We start from the raw sequence: 17,345 nt of genomic DNA on the forward strand, positions 1-17,345 counted from the left end.
TCTCAGCAAAGTAACTACAAGTTAAAGTAATTGTTATGCAGTGATGCTTTGCATGGCTTCTTGAAGGCTGCTGTGGGCTGCCTGGTGAAAAGTCGGAGCACATTGAATCTATCCGGCCCGGGGCCTTCAGCAGCCTTGCCTTTCATCAACTGTAATGAAATCTCTGCATCACAGACAGCCTGGTGGTTGATAAACACAAAAACGCATCCTTCCTTAAACATTCCAAAAATCTTAATTACACTTGAAAACATGTTGTGCTTTGGGAAGTTAAGTAGAAAAAATGTGTTTGGCTTATTGGCTCTTTAACTCGACAAGTTAAACGCAGCATGTCAGTGTCATCTGTTGTTGTTCAGTCACTCATTCGTGCCCGACTCTTTGCGACCCCATGGTCTGCAGCGCGCCAGGCTTCCCTGTCCTTCACCGTCTCCTGGAGTTTGCTCCGACATGGAGTCAGTGTCATTTGCCACTGGGTTAAAGCTGCGTCTCCCTGGTAATAATTTAGTCTCAACACACCCTCTCATTGTACTGAAGGACTGTGAGGAGCAGAAGGCTCGCTTTTAATCACTGTGACGACTAAGTCGTGATAACACTCCTAGCCTTCTTATATTCGCCCTAAATGTGCATTTAATTCGGCTGTTTGTAACAGAAAACTACAAAGGTGATAACAGTTAGCCTTTTTTATCCCCAAGTTCTGAATGATCCAACCAACCACAGATTAAAAATAGCCAAGGAGAAAAATTTCCAGAAAGTTACAAAAAAGCAAAGCTTGAATTTGACGCACTGGCAACTATTTACATAGCATTTGACATTGAATTTACAACTATTCACATAGCAAAGAGTCAGACGTGACTTTGTCTGAACGACAACAGCATAGCATTTACATTGTATTTGGTGTTGTAGGGACTCTAGAGATGACTGAATGTGTACAGGAGGGTGTGCATGGGTTTTATGCAAAAACTAGGCAATTTTGAATTAGGAACTGGAGCGTGTGCAGTTTCTGGGGTCTGTGGGGGTCCTGGAACCGACCCGCCCCCCCAGATACTGAGGGACGGCTGTACGTTGTTGCTCTGGTCTTAGCAGTCATCATTGTCCTTAAAGTGCCAAAAGCAGGTACATGGTAACCTTGCCAGAAAGTTACAGTTTAAAGGTGAAGTCAGAGAGCTTCCTTTCTATTTGAAACTTTCTCCTTAGCCACCTACTCATAAATTCCTCATCTGTGCTGTGACATGATTCGTGCAAGAGGAAGTAAGATTCATGTAACCCAAACAGGGTCAGCACAGAACTCAGTTTATAGAACCTGTAGACAAGGGACAGAAATTACAGCTGCTGAGCAGACCCAGGAGAAGATCAGGTCCTTAAAACCGAGTGAAGAGGATACTTTTTCAAGGATGGCGGGGGGTGAGCGTGTGAGCACAGGACTCACATGACCGTTAGCCTCCTCACCATGAGGTGGTCCACAAGGGAGCTTTTGATGGAAATAGAGCAAAACCTGATTATTTGGGGGCTCAAATCTCTCTATCAAAGCAGCGTTTTCCATCTGTGCTACTCCTTGAACTTGTATTCAAGATTTTTTATGTACTTGCATTTTTCTGGGAAAATAATCAGTTCACTTTAAGATTCTCAGAGGGTTTCCTGACCCCCTTAAAACTATTGTACTAGTAGTTAGTTTGGCTGTTTGCAGCATTTATTTCATTTTGAAGGATTTTAACCAGAAATGAGCTAAGCTTTTATGCTGGACACCTTTCCCTGCCGAGATATCAAGTGTGTTTGTTCTAGGATATAAAATTTCAGAGGACCTCCACAGTTAGGACGCTGAGTAAGAGGGGAGAGCGGAAAGGCGGTGGTGGGTGGTGTTGGTGGTTAGCCAGGGAGTGTGTTCCCTGACACTTTCCCATGGTGCGCTTGATCTAAAGGAATAACTTAAAGATTGTAAAGATAAAAACCGCACACCTTGAGAACCTGGACCCTGGGAGTAAGCGTCAAACCTTCTACTTTTTAACAATATAGAAAAAGCCCAGAGCAATTGAGGAGGCCGCTCAGGGCCAGGGCTTTGTGACAGCATCACCCCCCAAGCCCCTCGGGGGCCCAGAAGCTCTGGTCTCTCAGGCTCCCCACTGCCCCCTGAGGGCGGCTTGTCTCAGTCCATCTCTGGGTAGGACCGATTTCTGCTGTTTTACATATTTTAATCTTTGAAAATCTTTATAGTTTGCAAAGTTCAAAAACCGTATCTTTTATCTCCTGGCTTTCTCAAAACACAAGCCGTCTTCATTCCATTCACAGTGATAATAAGCCCTTAAAAATGGAAGAAGTTGTTTTCTAGTGTTTGTAGGGACATCCTCAGAAAATCTAGATTTAGATATAAATCTAAGTTTGCTTTATTTAAAAATGGATAGTGATGCATCTGTTGACCTTCTGTCTAATGTAAATGGAATGCACTAGGCAGGGGAGGAAATGTTGAAACTGCTTCGATTTCACGAATTACAGCAACACCTGCCGTGGGAGTTCCATTTAACGTTAATGGATTTTATGGTACCTGCCCTGCTGTTGTAATTGCGTTTGTAAATACACAGAAGATCCTAGAAGTTGTGAAGAAAATTAATTTTAAGATTTTTCAAGATTGCTTGCTTTGTTTTATGTTTCTGTTATATTGTACTTAGCTTTTTACCTGATTTTGGGCAACTCTCTTCTGCTGTTTTTCTCTTCCATCCTTCCTCTGACAGTCGCAGCCGGACTTGGAGTACGGAGGTCCCTACGCCTGGGTGAGATGTGCTCTGATCCTAGTAGTGTTGCCTGGCAGACAATAACCTGTGGTGTGTCCACTAATATCGTGGGTGTTTGTCTAAAAAGCCAAGCTCATCGTTGTGCGATCAGACACACATGCCACCCTCCAGTCCTTTCCTGGAGACTGAGGCCAGAGGGCAGGCATGCCCACCACAGCGGGCGCTCTTCTTCCCAGAGCCTCCTTGCAGCTCTGACCCTCCGCCTGTGTCCGGAGTCCAGGTGTGGGTACTTGACCGCCTCCCTCACCAGGCAGCCTGTGAGCACTGCTGTTTGCCAGGCTCTGGGGTAGCAGCCATGGGCACCAGAGATGGGGTCTTCTTGCAGGAAACTCAGATCAGATCAAGAATTACCAAGCCTCTACATTTCCTGTAACAGATTAAATTTAAAGTCACTTTATCTAATGAAAAATTTATTATTTCCTAATCTGTATCCTTCAAATTAAGTGTCCCAGATGGCTCTTTGGCCAGAAAGTGCTCTTTGAGAAAGACCCCAAATCCAGTAACAAAAACAAAGCCTTTAAATTCAGCATTTCCCTTCTGACATCTGTCTAGAAGAGTTTCTGCAGCTTATGCTTTCTTTAAACCTATAAATTTAAATTACACTACAAGGTAGAAAAATGTAATCTCACCAGCATTAACCACACTCAGCATTAAAGTGACTCAGCACTGAAATTATATCGGATTATACACTTATCTGCTTGAAGGATTTTTTTCCAAAAGGATTTTGTGCTTCATTCATCCCATTGTGCTGAAAAATTATTTAGCAAACTCCCGTTTTTAAAATATATGTTTACACTTAAGATGATAATTAACAGCACAGCACAGCTCATCTGCACAGACATTCGTCCCCAGAGCCTCCCCGTGGGGCGGCTGTTCTCCACTTCAGAACTCAACTGAGTGTGTCGAGTGCCCTTCAAGGCTTTTATTTTGCCTTTCTGTTTCCCATCTCTGATGCCCTTGAAGGTGCTCTGTCTTCTGACTTAGTAGAAACAGATGGTCAAGAATCTGCCTGGAATGCAGGCGACCCTGGTTCAATCCTTGGGTTGGGAAGATCCCCTGGAGAAGGGACTGGCTACCCACTCCAATATTCTTTGCCTAGGAAATCCCATGGACAGAGGAACATGGTGGGCTACAGTCCATGGGATCACAAAGAGTCAGACATGAATGAGCAACTAAACACACATATACATTAATTAAAAAAAAACTATTTAAAAACAGTTGCATTTTGCATGGTCATGTGTGGAATTGGTTGATACTTTGACAGCACTGCATGTTATTAGATGACTAATTAGAAGTTACCATTAGACTCATTGGTTTTGATGGGGCATCTCTTTTTGTATCTTGCTCATCCTTTTCCAGAAAATGCTGGTTGGTAAATGTCTCTTTACTCTGTTGTCTCTTAAGAGCAGTGCTTCCCAACGTTACTGTATGAAAGATTCACCCGGAGAGCTTGTTAAGATGCATATTCCCAAGCATCTGGGGATTCCAATGTTTTAGGAGCAACCAGGATGCAGGTGGTCTGTGAAGAGTACTGAAAAAAATTTCTGTAGAGCAAAGCTAGGTGAACATCAGAAACCTGATGAAGGTGATATGTCTCTAATGTTGTGACAGTTAATTTTCAACTCTCCTTATTATCCTTTTATGCCACTAAAAACGGTTCCACCGACCGGAATTCAACACAGAAAAACTTACCCAAGAGGAGAAAGTTGGTGTGTTTGCTAAGAAGGTCAGAGATTCTCACTCTAGAGATGTTGTCAGTGAGATCTCTGGGTTGAGGATATGTTGTAGGAATACATTCTCTGCGACAGAATTTCATTACAACAGAGAAGTGTGGATATGCCACAAAGCCTTCAAAAGAAGGGTTTTTCCCACATTTTCATGGAAGGCCAGAATAGACAGGGACCACTGAAGGAGTGCCTTTGCCCTCCCAGCCTCCGCCCACCCTCTGCTTCATGCTGCAGGGTAAATTGGCAAAAGAGAAGAGGAAAGGAAAAATTCATCTGAAGCAGTATGTTTGTTAAGCCAGAGGGTTTATATATGCAATATGTTTTCTTCCTTATTAGCAAAGTAAAAGTCACCTAAAATTGATTGATGTTAGCCTTTAACATTATATTAATTTTTTTTCTAGAAACTAGTTTCTAATCAGATATCAAAGGAATAAGATTGAGATCTGAAATGTAAAGTCCTTGACATTTAAGATTATTTCAAATAATCACATGAGTCAAGAGAAAAAAAGGAAGGTAGACTGAATAAAATGTCTGCCAACCTCCAAAGATTTTTTATTATCAGATTTATTTCAGAAATGTTTTAATGTACTCATAGTTTTAAATTTTACTTCTGAAGGATTTCTACATACTGCTTTTCATTCGGAAACCTCATGTTGACTTGCTTTTGAGTTGTAACACAAGTAAATACATGGTTTTATAGTCAAGGTTTCCTGAACCTGGCTTTATAATATCTGGAAATCCGTGTATTTATTGTTCATCAACATCACAGCTGCATAGTATGTCTGCCTACCCCCACCCTTCCAACAAGGAAACATATCCTGGTCCTTCCTTTGTGCTGGGCGCTTACCCATCTGGTTAGCACATCCTTCACAGTCAGCCCTAATCTAGGCACTCATTTTAATCAGATTTAATCCTCACAAGGGCCTTGTAAAGTATTTATTACTCTGCACATTTTCACAGCCACAGCGGTGGAAGTTCCAGTGGATGAAGTAACTTGCTTCAGGTCACATGACAACGGCATGTGACCCCCCGGCATCTCCTTCCATTTTTAGCCATTGTGCCTCCTTTTTCCAACTTGAGAGCTGGCTGTGTCCCTGACACCTGACAGCTCTCATCTTGAAGCAGCAGAAATTTCCTTATAGGTGAATGAGAGCAGTTGTAGAAGCCCAAGCAACTTCGACTAGAACTTGGGAAGAGAAGGGAGACAGACACACTCTTAACTTAATCATTCTCTCTTCTTTTTCTTGGAGAACAAATTATGAAATACGTCCTCAGATTTCACTTTGAAAGAGTAGGAAGACTGGATGAATGAAAGCCTAATATAGATGAGTTTTTCCATGATGAACGTTTGCACTTAATTACAAATTGAGTAGACCTCTCTCTTTGAATCTTCTGAACACAGCTTCATAATGAGCTGTAGTTTTAAGGGTTTCATGCCGAACCAAGAGCTGAAAACTAATTGACTCAGACGGAGGCATCAGCCCACTTGGCTGGCATTTGGGTTTCTCGAAGGCTGGGATTCCTGCAGCACCACCACAAAACTGGAACGCAAGTGCGTCCAGCCAGTGCGCCTCAGTCCACAAAGACGTGGCATTGCTTCCTATCTCTGAGTGAGTGCCTTGTAGTCTCCATTGACGCTGAAGACAGCTTTGACTCCCGAACAGGGCTGGCTTCTCCCAAGCTGCAGAGGAGCCGCTCAGAAGCATGGAGCCAGTGGGGAGCCTGCTGGGACTTGTGCTCTGCGGAGCGTGTCCATCCGCGCCACTCCAAAAACTCAGTCTGCACCTGGCTAGTTCTTCCTTGCCAGTCTGTCCCCGTATCTTCATTTGTGTACTGATGTCAGTTTCTCTCCTTTTCTTCCTTGACACAGACAAATGGGTATGATGGAGACTTATATGGATCACAGTCCCTGAGTAGAAGATCTGACAGGGTTTGTATAGTGAATGTGCATGACACAAAACTCAAACAGGTTGCTGCAAAGCTTTTTTTAAAAGTCTGCTAAATTTAGCTTCTTTGGTTCTTTTCTGTGTTATAGTAGTCCTCTTTTTTGTGTGTGTGCACGACAGAATGAAAGCTCATGTTTTTCAACTGATTAACGGTCTTAGTTTGTCTTTTAACATTCTAAATGTTAGTTTAAGAGACCAATATTGAAAAGAATCTCTTAGGTACTGAAAGGTCAAATTAAATATTAGCTCTCTCTTTATTTTATTGCCCTGGGTGTATGTGTATAATGTGCATATGAATATATTCAGCCCTCAAATACACTTAAATTCGACATTTTCACAGTTCTCCACATTGATCCTGTGTAATTTCAAAGACACATGTGCTAGAGCCTATGTTTTGCTAAACATTGATTCTTGCAGAGCTCACAGCTCTGGGGTGGGAAGCAGGAGAGAAGCAGAGAAAGGCTGTACATTGGGAGAGAAAAGAAGGGAACCAAGAGCAGAGAAGGTAGAAAGAAGTGGGGGAGGTCTTAGGATTTGTTAAGGAGGTAATTGGGGATTTCAGGTGATTAAACTGGGCACATTTGAATTTAGTATTCCTGACCTGCTGCACATCTCTTATACATTAAATTATCTAAAATATTCCTGTTTTTCGTCACTTTATTTATTTTCTTGTTCAGTTCAGTTCAGTCACTCAGTCATGTTTGACTCTTCGCGACCCCATGGACCACAGCACGCCAGGCCTCCCTGTCCATCACCAACTCCCAGAGTTTACTCAAACTCATGTCCATTGAGTCAGTGATGCCATCCAACCATCTCATCCTCTGTCGCCCCCTTCTCCTCCTGCCTTCAACCTTTCCCAGCATCAGGGTCTTTTCAAATGAGTCAGCTCTTTGCATCAGGTGGCCAAAGTATTGGAGTTTCAGCTTCAACATCAGCCCTTCCAGTGAACCCTCAGGACTGGTCTCCTTTAGGATGGACTGGTTGGATCTCCTTGTAGTCCAAGGGACTTTTTGGGCTTCCCAGGTGACACTAGTGGTAAAGAACCCACCTGCCAATACAGGAGACCTAAGAGACTCCTGTTTAATTCCTGGGTCAGGAAGACCCCCTGGAGGAGGGCATGGCAACCCACTTCCGTATTCTTGCCTGGAAAATCCTATGTACAGAGGAGCCTGGTGGGCTACAGTCCGTAGGGTCACAAAGAGTCGGACACGACTAACGTGAATTAACAGCAATAAATTTTACTAGTTGTGTAAAATAGTATTTCTTTTCATTTATCTTAGTTATATTTTATTAAGAAATATTATATATACTTTTTAAAATCATATTTTCAGGTTCCAAAGGGGACACTCAAGACCCTCTTAGCTTTCTGAAACTAGCCGATCAGGTTTTACTGCCTGGTCCCTATTAAGGATTGCATACACTTCTGTGTCATCTAAGGTATTCTCATTACAAGCTAAGAGATCCTCCCGCTTTAAAGGCTCTGTCTTCCTGTTTATGTTACTTTCTGCACTGACGGCCTTTGGACTTTCTCGAGCTGTGTTATGTTTTCCTTTTAGGTAATACAGCACTCGGGGGACAGAACCAGTGGCAGCCATTCTGTTCTCGTGGGGTGTTGACAATTTTGTTTCCTGTGCTCAGCATCCCTGCAGGCTGTCTAGTGCTGACATCACAGGACAGGAACTCTGATGGCCCCCAACTGCTTGTTGAGGTTAAATTGACTGCTGCTGCTGCTGCTGCTAAGTCGCTTCAGTCGTGTCCGACTCTGTGCGACCCCATAGACGGCAGCCCACCAGGCTCCGCCGTCCCTGGGATTCTCCAGGCAAGAATACTGGAGTGGGTTGCCATTTCCTTCTCCAGTGCATAAGAGGGTAAAGTGAAAGTGAAGTCGCTCAGTCATGTCCGACTCTTAGCGACCCCATGGACTGTAGCCTACTAGGCTCCTCCGTCCATGGGATTTTCCAGGCAAGAGTACTGGAGTGGGGTGCCAACTAGTTAGTAACTTACCACCCTAGATGCGTTGTTCCACTATATTGATCACAAAGATTCATAGTTTAGAGTTGGAAGTTATTTTAGAAGTTCCTTAGTCCAACTTCTACCCAGTATTACATTCTTCTCTAGAACGTCCCAAACATGTAGTTGGCAGCATGATTGTAACTCACAGGTGGCATCAAGCTCTATATTGTATATATCCACATATTTTAATCTTTGATTTTTATATTGAAACAAAGTGTGCCTTGTGCTTTCATGATTAAGTAATACCTGTAGAAATTAAATAGAAAAGAACTTGACTATCAAACTGTTCACCGCAGAGAAAAATTGGATATAAAATCGATTTAATAAATAATCAGGAAACAGAATGACCCAAGTACCAAATAGCCCACATCTAAAGCAGCATCTTGGGCTTCCCAGGTGGCACTAGGGGTAAAGAACCTGCCTGCCATGCAGGAGATGTAAGAGACTTGGGTTTGATCCCTGGGTCAGGAAGATCCCCTGGAGGAGGGTGTGGCAACCCACTGTAGTATTCTTGCCTGGAGAATCCCACGGACAGAGGAGTCTGGTGGACTACAGTCCATGGGGTCACAAGAGTCGGACAGGACTGAAGCGACTTGGCATGCATGCATGCAAGGCAGCATCTTACATAGGGGCAGAAAATTCCAGGAACAGCGTAAAAATGGGGAGAAATTGGATGGGAATGAGAAATTTCTTGGATTTTGGAAATACCAGTATGTGGGCAGGAATAAGATGACCAGATTGAAGTTGTGCTCAATCATTGAGTCGTTTCTGACTCTGCAGCCCCACAGACTGTAGCCCATCAGCCTCCTCTGTCCGTGGGATTTCCCAGGCAAGAATACTGGAACAGGTTGCCATTTCCTCCTCCAGGGGATCTTCCTGACCCAGACTGATGATAAGTGTTCCGAAGTATCTAGTTTCCTCCATGAGGGAGCTCAGTCTTCATGGAGAAGAACTGAAGTTTTAAGCCTTTGTTGGAGAAGGAAATGGCAACCCACTCCGGTCTTCTTGCCCGGGAAATCCCATGGACAGAGGAGCCTGGTGGGCTGCAGTCTGTGGGGTTGCCAAGAGTCTGACACGCCTGAAGCAGCCAAGCCTGCATGCGTGCATTATAACCGTCACACACACCACCTCCCCAGCCACATTCTTGGTGGGATCGTCTCTTTATAAAGTGTGTGTTCAGACCCCACAGGGCGATGGCAGGGCCCAGCCTTCTGTGGCTGGTTCTCAGCTACAAGAGGCTGCCGCTTCCCTCAGGCTCCTCTCGCCTCCCTGGAGCTTTAGAGCTGAGCGGCAGCCCTCGGGCGTGCTGAGCTGAGCAAAGAGGGAAAGCCATGCAATAAGTGGAATTTCAGCTACCGATGAAGAGGTGCATTCGAGTTTCCCAAATGAACTTTTTGGCCAACCCAATAATACGTGAAGTCTAGACTAAAAGATTATAGACGGTCCACCATGAGATTTAGTTAGTAGTTTCAAATAATAATAAACAGTTACATTTAAAAATAGTGAAACCATAATGATAATAGTTAAATCGCACGACATCACCGAGACATAAACACTGAAATGTAAAACAAAGCTTAAAGCCCTAATGGTTAAGGGTTTCTGCTGTCGTGGAGCATGTCAGTTCTCCAGCTGCCCGTCATTCCTGGAGTACTAACACTGGTCTGGCTGTGTGATCGCATAGTCGCCGTTTAACCGAGACCAGTGGTGCTTTGCGGGGAGTGAGAAAGGGCTCATCACTTACACTGTCTTCTTTGCTGCTCAGAATTCCAGCTACAGCAGTGACAGCCGATTCTCCATTTTGTCATCACCCAGAGAGGACACCTTGGTTGGTTTCCCCTTTGCTCTTCCCCGTCCTTGGTTCAGAAGCTGCAGGTTTTGTAGCACGAGCCCTTGTCTGTGCAAACTCAGCGTTCTTTCTCTTTTAATGTCTGTTCAACGAAGTTTCATTCAGATAACTGTTAAGGTCCGTTTAGGAGCAGTAACTAACATGACATATTCACTCAGATTTACCCCACTACCTTGCCTTTGACTTCAGATTCGAATGTTGGAGTATGCATTGTGGTGTCAGGCAAGGTACAGTGAAAGAAAATAGGTGGATATTTAGTAGTTAGAATTAATCAAAGGGGAAAAAAAGAAGAAAGCCTTGCAATTCTTTCCTTGAGAGTTCTTGAAAGCAGACTGACCTTGCAGGGTAAATGCACACATGGGTAATTTTACAGGAATAGACTAGACTTGAAATGAAAATCCAATCCAAATGTCTACACAGGAGCATTCCTTCCCATACTTTAAGAACACAGTCAACCTTGATAGGCACATATTTCTCAATTATTGAAGAGCCCTAATGAGTAAGGCTCATTTATCCTGGGTAAGGCTTGTATTCACTCAGCAAACATCAGGGGACTGGTTTAAATGGGAAAATCACAGAGACAAGCAGGTGAGTTAGGTCCTCTGGAAGCATTTACTTCTAGAACAGAGGACAGATCCCTGTATGGGATACACTGGAGCAGAAACTGATTTTGCCAGGAAGGGTCATAACACAAGGATGTCAACTGACTCTTAAAGAATACATGGGGAGGGGGAAAATAAATAGAAACTAACCTGGCAGAGGCACAGTGTTCTAACCATGGTCCTCACCCCGTCCTCAGCCCCCTCCCACTTTCTGCTCCTGCTGTGACGGAGGCAGGGGTTCCAGACATTGTCAGCAGCTCCTCCATCACCCCATCAGCTTGCCCACTTCCCAGTCCCCCCTGCTGCCCCCCAGCCCCCTCTAATGATGAATATCCATCCCTTTCTTCCCCGAGGTGAATTCCAACTGAGTACAGGATCAACTGTCAATACCCAAAGACTGGTGGGTTTTGACACCATGAATTTTTTGTGTATTGGGGGCATTTTCTTACTTCCGTGGGAGATTTTGCTGCCGAAAAGAGCACTTTGTCATTCAGAAAACTTAACTCCCTCCACGCTTTCCAAGCTTAAATACTTTCTCTAAAATAGAAGACAATGAGAGAAATCTAATACTCGGATGTGATTTAGTCACCAAAGTTCAGCATATATCTGACTCCTTTAAATTCAGTTGAAATAACCCACATCCAAAGTATTAAGGTCGAAAGTAGAGCTGTCCAAAAATTAAAAGGTTTACTCTTACAAGGGGCTACCCTGGTGGCTCAAATGGTAAAGAATCTGCCTGCAATGCAGGAGACCCGGGTTCAAGCCCTGGGTCAGGAAGATCATCTAGAGAAGGAAATGGCAACCCACTCCAGTATGCTTGCCCAGAGAACTTCATGGACAAAGGAGCCTGGTGGGCTAAAGTCCATGGGATCACAGAGTCAGACACAACTGAGCAACTAACACACTTACTCATATAAAAAGTAGAGCTGGCCCGTTCAAAACCCCAAACGTCAGAACTTCCCGAAGGCCGTGTGTCCCCACCATGAACCTGCCTGAAGTCACATTTTACTCAGCACCCTCGGAGTCTTCCTGGTAATTCCTGTGCTCTGCAGCTGCCATAGCTGTCCCTGCAAACACACTGGCCGGTTTGATTTGATTTCATTCTAACGAAGGGAAGGAATCATGCGGTGCGCAGTACTGTCCTCAGTACTGTCATACTGTCTTCCCTTCTGAAGACCCTCTCTCGTCTTAGACTTGCGAGCCCTTAGAAGCAAGCCCTGGACGTGACCATGCGGTGTCAGGTGGAGGCCTTGGGCCCTTCCTGTGACCCAGAGGGGTTGACAGGGTAGCTTCTACAAAGGGCATTCTCTCAACCTCTGAAACAGTTTTTGGATTCATGTTAAATATTAGAAACTTTCTACCTGCCCACCCTAGAATTCCACTTGCCTGTCCTTCAGGTCATTCTAGGGTAGTTTCTTCAAGGCACACGGATGACAGGCTCCAGTTATGGGATCCCCAAGGCCCAGTGGGATATCTTAGGGACCATCAGGCTGTTTCAGCAGCATCACTCATTCCCTTCAGGCACTGCCCTGTGTTTGTACCGTCAGGAGAATACTGCTGACATGGGGATCAGAAACAGCTGGCATCCTCGTCAGGGATCCTTCCATTCGGATAGAACGCTTGATTTGGGAAACTACTCATTTATCTAGTAATATTCCCCAGAAATGTTGTATAGACTGCTGGCCTCAGAACTGGACCACTGAGTCAATCATGTCTTCTGTGAGTCGTGAGCACGTGTAGCATGTACATACCTAACCAAGGACTCCAGGCTGCAGATCATCTCCAACTGGTTGCATAGAACAGAGATTACTATCTCTGTAAACTCCTGATTTTGAGTTTTTTCCCACCAAATGTTAAATATTAGAATTTGCATTAAAAAGACCTTCAGAACCCCTAGGGCCTTGCTGCAGTGAGACCTGCCTTTGCCTGTGCACAGACTCCGAGGTCCGGATTTGGTCCCGTGTCACGGTTTTGTCACTTCGCTGACCTGTCTCTGTGTCCGTTCCCTCTCTCTCGCACTCCCCCAGTGCATGACCTTTCCCGAGGTTGTTGCGGAAGCCCATTTTGTGTGCCCTGATGATGCCTTTGAGATGAAATGAAGCTGTAAGCTTTTTCCCCACCTCCAGCCTGTTTTCTCTGATTCCAGGGACTTTCCTGCTCAGACCTCGGGCTTCGCAGTCGTGGCCTGGCTTCCAAACCCCTGTCTGCCCAGAATGGAAACCGGGTCTGTTCTGCTTTTTACCTCCCTCTTCCCTCTTCTCCCTTCTGTTGTGACTTTAATTCTGAGTGGATGGACACGGACGCTTCAACCTCTTCCATGTGACGTCCACGGAGCTGAGCTTAGTAGTGTGTTTCCACTGGCCTAACTGCTGAAGGCTTTCCTCAAACCATTTAAAACTTTATCAAAAATAAGTTAAGACCTTACATTTTTTTTTAAAGAAGCTTAGGAAAAAGGAGGATCTACTCAGTGTATATTTTCAAGAACTCTAGTCCAAAAAATTGGTCTCTTGGGTCTCTCCTCCTTTTCCAGCAATTGTTCCCCATTTGGGGTTTCCTTTGTTTTTTTTTAAAAAAACATTTTTCTCTTGTAAATATGTCCAGGAAGCAATTTGGAAGGTTTCTGTGCATAATCGGACTCCTCCGTCCCAGATAGTGGGGAGAGCGGCCTTCTTTCTCTGGCTCGCTCCCGGCCGTGTTTCCTGTTTGTACAAGGCTGGCGAGGTTCTTGGCGTTTTCAGCCCCAGGTACAGGAGGCCGGTGCTCTGGGAGGAAGTCGGAGTCAGGGCCCCAGGAACGGATCACGTCATGGAGGTTGAGCTGCCCTGTCTTCGCATCCCCGAGTCCCCTGAGTGATTCCTCCCCGGTCCTGCACATCCCCTGACCCACGGGTGGCCCCGAGCCTCGGGCTTTCCGGGGCCTCTCTGCCTGCGAACGGGTCAGGATGCGCTTCTGAGCCGAGGCTCAGGCCACACCAGCACGCCGCCTGTGTGTCCCAGCGCACCCCGCGGACTTTGGCTTTGCTGCGGGTGTGGGCTCCCCTGTGACAAGGACACGCCCCCCCACCCCCACCCCTGAGCCGCTGAGAGCTTCACAGCTCCTTCTGTATCTTGGAGACCGGCACTCGAATCCTCCGACACAAAGAAGCAGGTTCTTCCCGCCACACCGCTCCTCCTCCGGGGACGTCTGTGCATCAAATGCCCCGACGTGCTTTCTTCACCTGGGACTTTTGAGTTGCGGGGTTGGGGCTCTGGTGGGTGCTGTTGATCTTGTCACCGTTCTGTCTCCTTCCCCGACCCTTTCTTCCAGGAATGCCTGAAAAGACCAGAAAATAGCCATAGTTTCAAAGGTTCTGGGGGAAGTTTACCATTTGTTAAGCCAGAAATCCTCTCCTATTTATTTCCCTTGTGAACGTGGGTTTCCCTCTGTCAGATTTACTGAAAACAGGGCGCCTCCTGGGACTCTTCCTTCTGACGGTTGTACAGTTGCTTGGCTGTCACGATCGCTGGAAGCACGTGACGACCTTGTCACTATTATCTGTTGCTGTTTTTTCAAGGGTTTAAAAACCTGCCATTTGCTTTCATCCTCCAGCCCTCCTACCTGTACGGCGCTGCCCGGCCGGCGGGGAGTAACCGGGTGCGTGATTCCCCCACCCCTCCCTTCTGCCGCCCCCTTGGCCTCTCCCCAGACCCCACCCACTCCCGCCTAACCAAGCCCCCCAACTCCGCACGCTCACCGCGCATGCGCACCCCTCCCGCCGAGCCCCTGCTCTGAGTGCCTCGGATTGACCTGTTTGCCTCCCTTCTGAGGGTGAATCACCCCTTTACTCGGAGCTTTACACGGAGCCCCCACTGTCCAGATCTGGGGTTTATTTCTTTTGACAGGTGGCAATACACTGGGGAAGACACGTGTCTGCATAGGATGGTTAGGCAGGAAGAAGTTACTGGCAACCTTTACTTAATCTGTGGGCAAAAACAAAGCTCTTTATTGCTTTGGTTGCCTTAACAGATATGCATCCATTATTCTGCATTACTTTGGGAAATTTGCAGTTTTAAATACAAGGTATTAATACCTTACAGGAAACTAAAGTATTCAGAGTAGCTATATTCTTCCTGTTGATAACTTTCTGAATCACCATGCGATTGCACATTTATGAATTAGACCCAGCAAACCCACTGTGTCCGCTAGGGAAAATGGGGGAAATTAAAGTTCCATTGATGTATTGTAAATTCCTGTTTGCCCTCGGTGATTAATTACATAGGAATTTCAAGTTGATGAAATGTTCTGTCCTTTAGTTAGCACTTCTTAAAGAATGATGAAATGTTGAGCTCTAATCACCATGCTGTTTTTATTCCAAAGTCACTTCATACTGGAATAACTTTCTAAGAGTCAAGTATGAGGATGCCTTGACAAAATTCAGCATATTTGAACTATCTGCTCATTTTAAGTCTAGATGAACAACTTTTTACTTAGCAAGGAATATTTTTCAGAATCAGATTTAAAGGATCTATTGAAAATTCTATTGCATGCCAGTTGACAGCAACTAAAACTCCTCTCTCCCAGATTTTTTGCACGACCCTGTGTTTTGCTGCACCGTCTTTGCCTGTGGAGGTGGTTTTGAGCCTTTGCTGCACGTCTGCCATCATGATGTTTTCAGGACTTGTTCCCAGCACATGCCACTCTTTTCTAGCTTACGTTTTAGTGTTTCCCAGGTGCCGATGGAGAGGAAGGCGCCCTGTCCTGATGGTGTGTTTCCATCACAGGCTTCTGTGTCCGACGAGAGCAGTCTTGGTGGCGCTCGGCGGGGTGGTGCCTGTGGTTCTCATGCTGTAAGGCACTTTCTGTGTTTCCGGAGCTTTCTGCTGCATGACCCGAGGGTGACTCACTCTGTGCAGCTCCAGTCCTGGGAGATAACTAACCAGAATTATAGGGAGAAAGCACTATCTCATCCCGGTTTTCCATGCTAGTAAGGGTCATGGATAACATGAGTCACATAGCCTTTAGTGGTTAGCTGCATGTCCTCAGTCAGTTCGGTGGCTCAGTCATGTCCGACTCTTTGTGACCCCACCCCATGGACTGCAGCACGCCAGGCTTCCCTGTCCGTCACCAAGTCCCGGAGTCCTCACTCATCATCAATTTATGTTGACATCAAGGGGAGAAAGACTGACCTTCACTGAGTTGCATCCGCTCTTTCCCTGCAACAAAGATGAAGTGATGGTACAATAATAAAAGACAACAGAAAGGAATTCAGCAGGCCACAAAATATTCTCACCTCTCGATAGTCGAGGAAGATGAAAAAATTTTAGGTATCACACATATGGAATCTCCTTATTTTATTGTCCTTTCACCTCTTCGAAGGATTTGAAGTGATGGGCTTTCTCGATAAAGGTGTAGTCGTTGTGTGAGAAATACTTGTTGCATGAAAAAGATGAGTGAATGAGTGAAGGATAAAGGTAGACAAAATGGGAAAATGAGATCAGCCCGTGGAAGTGAGGAAGCTGGTGGCCTGTCCTGAGGACCAGTTGAAAGAGCATGAGCCGCAACTCAGCCCTGCCCAGGGGTGGGGGTCTCTGCCTCCCGGGTCTCCTCCACGATCCCAGAAAGATGCGTTCAAGCCTCGTGAAATACGATGGCTTGGGAAATACTTGAAAGTGCTCTTACAATTTTGCTTTGGGAAATAATTGGCTACTTAACTAGGGGCTTCCCTGGTGGCTCAGATGGTAAAGAATCTGCCTGCAAAGTAGGAGACTCAGGTTCGATCCCTGGGTTGGAAAGATCCCCAGGAGAAGGAGATGGCAGCCCACTCCAGTATTCTTGCCTGGAGAATTCCGTGGACAGAGGAGCCTGACAGGCTACAGTCCACAGGATCACAAAGAGTTTGACACAACTGAGTGACTAACATTTTCACTACTTGATTGATTGGCTAAACGATCCAACTTTATGATTTATTATATTTCTCCAATCATCATGAATATTCCGGAATTCCTGTGAAGGAAGCCAGCGTAACTTTCAGTTTTCTTCAGAATGTAATTTTTATAAATATTTAATCTAATAAGTGAGATAGCATGGGTTTTTAAAAATTTATATTGAAGTATACAAATCCCATGGACAGAGGAGCCTGGTGGGCTACAGCCCATGGGGGTCACAAAAGAGTTGGACATGACTTAGCAACTAAACAGCAGCAACATAATTGATTTACAGTGTTGTGATAGTTTCAGGGATATAGCAAAAGGAATCTGATAGACACACAAACACACACATATACATATACACTCTTTTTTGGATTCTTTTCCCATACAGGTTGTTGCAGAGGATTGAGTAGAGTTCCCTGTGCTGTACAGGAGGTCCCTATCAGCTGTCTGTTTTATATATAGTAGTGTGTATGAGTCAGTCCCATGCAGCATGAGTTTTTGCTGACATCTGACTAAACACTT

At 45.3% G+C, this 17,345-nt stretch overlaps 1 protein-coding gene and 1 long non-coding RNA gene across 51 annotated transcripts in view; one reads left to right on the forward strand and one right to left on the reverse strand.

The window, feature by feature from the left end:
* The window catches only part of LRRFIP1 (LRR binding FLII interacting protein 1), a 157,863-nt gene that overhangs the window by 101,144 nt on the left and 39,374 nt on the right, over positions 1-17,345 (forward strand). For 8 of the 50 annotated variants that reach the window (XM_081491161.1, XM_081491145.1, XM_081491159.1 and 5 more), the window contains 6 exons: positions 2,721-2,759; positions 6,378-6,437; positions 10,229-10,291; positions 13,061-13,138; positions 14,503-14,547; positions 15,675-15,740. The exons of 18 other annotated variants lie outside the window; for them this stretch is intronic. In XM_081491161.1, coding sequence (XP_081347287.1) covers positions 2,721-2,759; positions 6,378-6,437; positions 10,229-10,291; positions 13,061-13,138; positions 14,503-14,547; positions 15,675-15,740 — 351 coding nt within the window. Of the gene's footprint in view, positions 1-2,720; positions 2,760-6,377; positions 6,438-10,228; positions 10,292-13,060; positions 13,139-14,502; positions 14,548-15,623; positions 15,741-17,345 lie in introns of all 50 variants that reach the window. 24 more of the 50 variants (XM_081491168.1, XM_081491152.1, XM_081491169.1 and 21 more) reach the window with 11 other exon arrangements.
* Positions 663-13,960, reverse strand: LOC145506471 (uncharacterized). The gene is made up of 2 exons (XR_014053954.1): positions 11,824-13,960; positions 663-3,147 (listed from the first exon to the last, which is right to left on the reverse strand). It is a non-coding gene; the product is annotated as an uncharacterized LOC145506471 (long non-coding RNA).

The sequence above is a fragment of the Giraffa tippelskirchi genome, chromosome 5, assembly GCF_054371585.1.
Source record: "Giraffa tippelskirchi isolate mGirTip1 chromosome 5, T2T-mGirTip1v1.2.pri, whole genome shotgun sequence".
In the NCBI taxonomy this organism is placed as follows: domain Eukaryota; kingdom Metazoa; phylum Chordata; class Mammalia; order Artiodactyla; family Giraffidae; genus Giraffa; species Giraffa tippelskirchi.